Source organism: Solea solea, chromosome 16 (assembly GCF_958295425.1).
Source record: "Solea solea chromosome 16, fSolSol10.1, whole genome shotgun sequence".
NCBI classification, from domain to species: Eukaryota; Metazoa; Chordata; class Actinopteri; order Pleuronectiformes; family Soleidae; genus Solea; species Solea solea.
Genome location: NC_081149.1, coordinates 25,930,995 through 25,936,444, shown reverse-complemented (window position 1 = coordinate 25,936,444; position 5,450 = coordinate 25,930,995). Strand labels below are relative to the sequence as shown.

At 42.3% G+C, this 5,450-nt stretch overlaps 1 protein-coding gene across 1 annotated transcript in view; it reads right to left on the bottom strand.

The window, feature by feature from the left end:
* Positions 1 to 1,263: 1,263 nt before the first annotated feature.
* Positions 1,264 to 5,450, bottom strand: part of gps1 (G protein pathway suppressor 1) — an 8,833-nt gene continuing 4,646 nt past the window's right edge. Inside the window, exons 5-14 of the mRNA XM_058654483.1 lie at positions 4,763 to 4,898; positions 4,457 to 4,534; positions 4,306 to 4,366; positions 3,980 to 4,065; positions 3,424 to 3,518; positions 3,229 to 3,334; positions 3,062 to 3,142; positions 2,484 to 2,621; positions 2,267 to 2,401; positions 1,264 to 1,600 (exon numbers count right to left, since the gene is read on the bottom strand). Of these exons, the coding sequence (XP_058510466.1) occupies positions 1,526 to 1,600; positions 2,267 to 2,401; positions 2,484 to 2,621; positions 3,062 to 3,142; positions 3,229 to 3,334; positions 3,424 to 3,518; positions 3,980 to 4,065; positions 4,306 to 4,366; positions 4,457 to 4,534; positions 4,763 to 4,898 (991 nt within the window). The 3' untranslated portion in view covers positions 1,264 to 1,525. The remainder of the gene's footprint in view (positions 1,601 to 2,266; positions 2,402 to 2,483; positions 2,622 to 3,061; positions 3,143 to 3,228; positions 3,335 to 3,423; positions 3,519 to 3,979; positions 4,066 to 4,305; positions 4,367 to 4,456; positions 4,535 to 4,762; positions 4,899 to 5,450) is intronic.

Here is a 5,450-nt window from a genome sequence, read left to right as displayed (position 1 = left end):
TACCTCCTGACTTCACCCAAAAACCACAGGTTTACACTCATTTACAGAGATAAATGTGTTAGTCGATCACCAGACAGTGGATCTGAGAAACATAACAACAGAGGACGTTGGGATTGAAAAAAAATAAATAAAATTGACAAAAAGTCGACGTGAAAGTCACTTCCTTCAAAGAAAATAAAAGCCCTACACCGACTTACTGTGTTTTATGAGTAAAATATCTGAAAAAATCTAATAAATACATTTTAAAAATGGTCAAATTTAAACAGATTCTGTAATAGAACATGAATTAATAAACAAACACAGCAGCATCACAGTGATTTAAAGTGGGGACAATGAGTGAAACCACCCTTGGAGCACAAATGTAACACTATATAAATGGCATTAATTATAGTTGTGTTATTTACACCAAACCATTCATTTGTAAATGAAAATCTTATTTAATAATTGCTTCTAGTTAAATTTCAACAGCAAGGATCGAATGTGCTTTCAGCTTCTCCCTCTCCAGTCGTTGCCACGGCCAATTATCTAATTAAGAATGAGCAATGAAGTTTGGGTACTTGCTCAGGGAAACCCCAGCCCTCAACTGGGCGGGCACTCAAACTGGGAACTCTTCGTTTACAAGACAAGTTCCTTTTCCGCTTGGCCATCGGCTGTCCCCGTCAATAGTTGAGGTTTCTAATATCATCTAGAGGAGGAATGTGTGTGTGAGTGCTTGAAATGAATAATAAAAACAACTACTAAACGATGTTGTACTTGATCAAATTTAAAAAGAGAGCAGTGGTAATGCTGCAAACGTTGATCAATGAACAGAACACATTTGTTCCCTTTAACTCTTTCACATGACATCTCTCTTACACTATTGGCTTTTCCATGATACTGTTCTACTCGACCCCGTTGGTTTCTTTGCTTCTCCTTCAGTGAACCTGGTGTTTTTTTTAACTTCCTGTTACCCTGAGCCGACGTCACAGAGGAGCCGGCGATCGTGGCCACGTTCAGTGGTGTTTCAGTTCAGTGTCAGACGAACCATTCTGTCAACAAACGGTTTTCATCAACTGACTCTAATGATTCAGTAGATAGAAAATCATTGCTCTGCCTGTCACTAGTTTGTGTGTTTGTGTCACAGCAGTTCTGTGCAGCCAGCCCCGCCCACGTTGAGCAGGTAGAAGCAGGTTTCTGTGCTTCTCTCACCAGGACCAGAACAACACGGTGCAACTGTTTGACAAAGAAGGTCATGCTTAAAAAGAAAGGACATGGAAGTGTGAGTTAGGGTAGGTGTTTTTTTAATTTGAAACCTTTAGTTTGTGTTAATGAGACTTCTATCCATGTGTGAACACAGCAAAGTGCATGTTCTACCAGTAACACAGTGAAGTGCCGTCATCAGGAAATGTTTGCTAACTAAATCCTTAAGTCATCATACAGTCTTTACATTGTATCACCTCCGTCCTCAGCTGAGATGAAGCAGACGGAGACGACCTCCTCGTCCTCCTCCTCGTCCTCGTCCTCGTCCTCGTCCTCGTCCTCGTCCTCACATGTTGGTGCTCATCCTGGTCTGACTGTTGGCTGGGGTCAGTTCACCCTGGCTGCCTTCTCTGGGTGGAGACTGAGAAGCAAACACAAAACCCTCTTTACTGCCTTGATTCTCATGAACTGACAAACCAGTTTATGTGACTTGAGGTTTTGAAAAGGTTTTCCATTAACATGGAGCAGTTTCAGGAAACGTCTGCTGTGATACATATGCCAGGCCTGTATGTGGCGCTGTAACGCTGGCCCCATAACAATGTACACAGAATAAAGAAGGAAAGGAAACAAAGTTATCATAAAGTGACCAGACCAGAGGAACATGATAAAAAGTGACAGACAGAGGCGGGACTATGACCGTGGATAGTTCAGACTATTTGAAGTGTGTTTGTATAAGATACTGACATATGCTCAGTCTGACAGCTGTTTTCACCCTGTCTGAGGAGGGCTCAGCAGTTCTCCTCAGGCCACAGCTCATTTCAGCATTTTAGATAATACCTGCTTTATTTCTTCAGCTATTTAATGTTAAATGAAGGATATTTGTTACTTGTTATCAAGTGACGTGTATACCTTATTAGCAAATCTAAGAGCATATCTTGTCTCAAGTCGCAATATAGATGTAATAACCATATAAACCTCAGCACAGATCACACAGTGTGAACTCTGACGCAGTGCAGGCGCTCACACACGCATGGAGTCCTTCTGACTGCTCACACACGATCTGTGACCAAAGGAAAACCAGTCTCACCTTGACGTGGATCTGGTTGCGCAGCACGGCCGCTCTCAGGATCATGGCCTTGGCTCGTCTCTGGAACTCTTTGCCCATGTGCAGCGACTTCTCAAACGTGGTGCTCCTCTGGTCCACGTCCCTTGCATACAGGATCTACACCCATGGGTCGCAGGAAACATGCTTTAGTTCAACATGCTGAAGTGAGTCAGTGTGTGTGTGTGTGTGCGGTCGTCACCTTGCTGTGAGAGTCGATGCGGGCGTTGATGAGTCCCTCCAGTATGAGCTGGGTGAGCTCGTCTTCCAGAGCTGCTACTGTGGTGTTAAAGGCCTGAGCCATCTTAGTCATGTCTGCCGACACGTAGGGACTGAAATACTGAACACACACACACACACACTTTAGTATTCCTAACAATTTTAACACTTGCATTGACATTCATTCAGTTGGACGGCCAATCCAAGGCCTTGTTCCCAACCTTGACCAAAGCCAGTTATGCTGTGTTTCCATCATGGTACAGTACGGTAAGTCCAGGGTCAGGCTCGCAGCTGACATTGTATCGGTGCATTGACATTAAAAAACAAAACAATGGAGCCCAATCAGTACCATACCATTTTACTGTGGTATCCCAAAGGAAGGGTGCCAAACATGGAACGGTAGGGGCTGGTTAGTGTGGAAATATTCCCAATGGAAATGCAACCGTTTAAAGTTAAAAGCTAAAGATAATTTATGTAATATTCATACTGATAATATCTCTAGCATCTATGGATATATTTAAAGTCATACATGAAAATATGTAGATCAGCAGAGAACCTCACCTGGATCAGAGCTCTGTTCCTGATCTGGCTGTAGAGTGTCTTCACATGTGGGGCCAAGTACATGTCGAGGAGGAGGTTATCCTGGAGGAGACACCGCATGTTTCACTGCCATGTAATGTACTAACACTTGTGACGCTGTGAAGACTCAGATCAAAAACTGTTCCAACCTTCATTTCATCCAGTAGCTTGAGACACGACGCATACTTGGACTCATAAAACTTGAAGATGATATCGCGGATCTGAGGTTCCAACTCCAGAAATAACTTAAAAGAGCTGAGAACAGACACAAGAAAAAAAACATGCTTAACAACACAGATTTCTATCTCTGACATGCAGTGAGATGGTGAACTAGTGGCTCCTACCTGCTAGAGATGACGTTACGCTGGAGCTCCTGTCTGTCAAATGTGGCCAGAGCACACAAGCCTCCGTACACAGCCACATTACTGGGTGACAGAAGCTGCAGACACACACACACACACACACACACACTGATTATATCAGCTCTTAAAACAGAACACTCAAGAACTTCATGAGGTGGGAGGGATCCTTAATAATACATCAACCTAAAATACATTCAGAAACAACAGGAGATGAATCAAGACCATTTAATCTCTACTTCCTGTGGTGGAAAAGTCCCTGTTCATGCGGTGGAAATGCAGCTTTAGCCTTTCGCCAATAAATCACAGAAAAGACTATTGCAAACACAACGAAGGACCTGCATCATTCAAAAGAATAGGTTCAATTTTATCAAACTTAAAATTAAAAAATGTATTAAATGTAATCATGAGGCACCTTGAGAATATGTGTATTATTCATTCTTGACCAAAATCTAAAAAAAACCATCGTCCATTATTAATCTTTCATGATTTGGTTTACAATTGTTCATATTTTTGATTTGGAGCAAAGACATGGACTCACCTCTGGACAGTCACAGTGGTCAAAGGACGCCTGCAAGAAACACTTGGCCGCTGGTTTGTATTTCCTCGAGGCCAACTCTGCCAGGCCTGAAACAAACAGCTTTGTCATGATGAAACTGAAAATATTTACATTTTTAGAATCTGAAAAATCTGAAAACTCACTTGAAAATAGACCAAGAAGTGATTGATCGATTAGTTACTTTAGTTAATTGAGTAATAATTGTAACCCTACAAGACATGACGGCATAATCTGCCACTGTATCATAGAAACGTGATTGTGGTTTGTGGCTCTTGTGTGATTGGACTGGGTGTAGAACGCTGCTTTACCTGCGGCACACTTTAATTTGGTGAGGACTGCTTGATTCTGACTGTCTCGTTCTCCTCTTTGCTAAAACAAAAGAAAACAGAGATGGTGTGATTTTGTTTGTGGTCCCGAGTAACAAACTTCAAAACGTCAGGTTTAAGGCTGCCGTCTCACCTCTGCTATCTCCGGTGTGGATTCTGCCTTGTTGACGTAGCTCAGTACATGGGACCAGTTCTGTAGGTAAACACTAACCTGTGGACACAGACAGGAAAGAACATGAACTGAAGGTCAGAGGGACCCGGTCAGTTCTGATCGGGAAAATTGCTTTCTAATCGAATCGTGATCCATGGAATCAGAATCGACTAGAATCGTGGGATTCTGAAAGATTCACAACTCTTATCAATTCGTCCGTCAATTGTTTTCTTGAATCATGGATTAGATGTTTGAGATTTTTTGCGCTGTGGTTCCACGCAGCAGTACCTTGATGACATTCAGACACATGTTGATGACATGTTTTGCACTGGTGCAGTAATCTCTGGCTCGGGAGTAGCACTTGAGGGCGTTGCTGAGGTCACCACAGTCCAGGTAATGGTCACCCAAGTCATCATGGCCCCTCCTGGACAGGAGGAACAAAAGGAAAGGATGTTGAGGGACTGAAAACATTTGACATCAAAAGACGAATTTCAGCTTTTATTTCCAGGTATTTACATCTGGATCTGATACACGACATAGAAGATAGCACCTTTTGTTTGAACCCACCCATTTTATATGTGAACATGTGACTGACAGGTGTGTCCTATTACATTGTTTATTCAAACAATAAATATCCCTGAATGTCTACGCTCAGGTTCAGATTGGGTAGGACAGGTTTTGCATGTGCAGACTGCAACATGAAAATCAGAGAGCTGTCTGTGGGTGAAAAACACGAGAGAAGACGGGAAATCAATCAGAGCCACAAACATTAGCCACAGCCAGTACAACCATTTGGAATGTCCTGAAGAAGAAAGAAACCACTGGTGTACTAAGCAACATATGTCCAACAGGTAGACCAAGGAAACATCAGCAGCTGAAGATATTATTTTATCATATTATTATTTTTTTGTCCATATCCCCACCCCTACAAGGCAGTCAGCAAGCTAAAACAGTATTACATAAGTAAATAAATAAA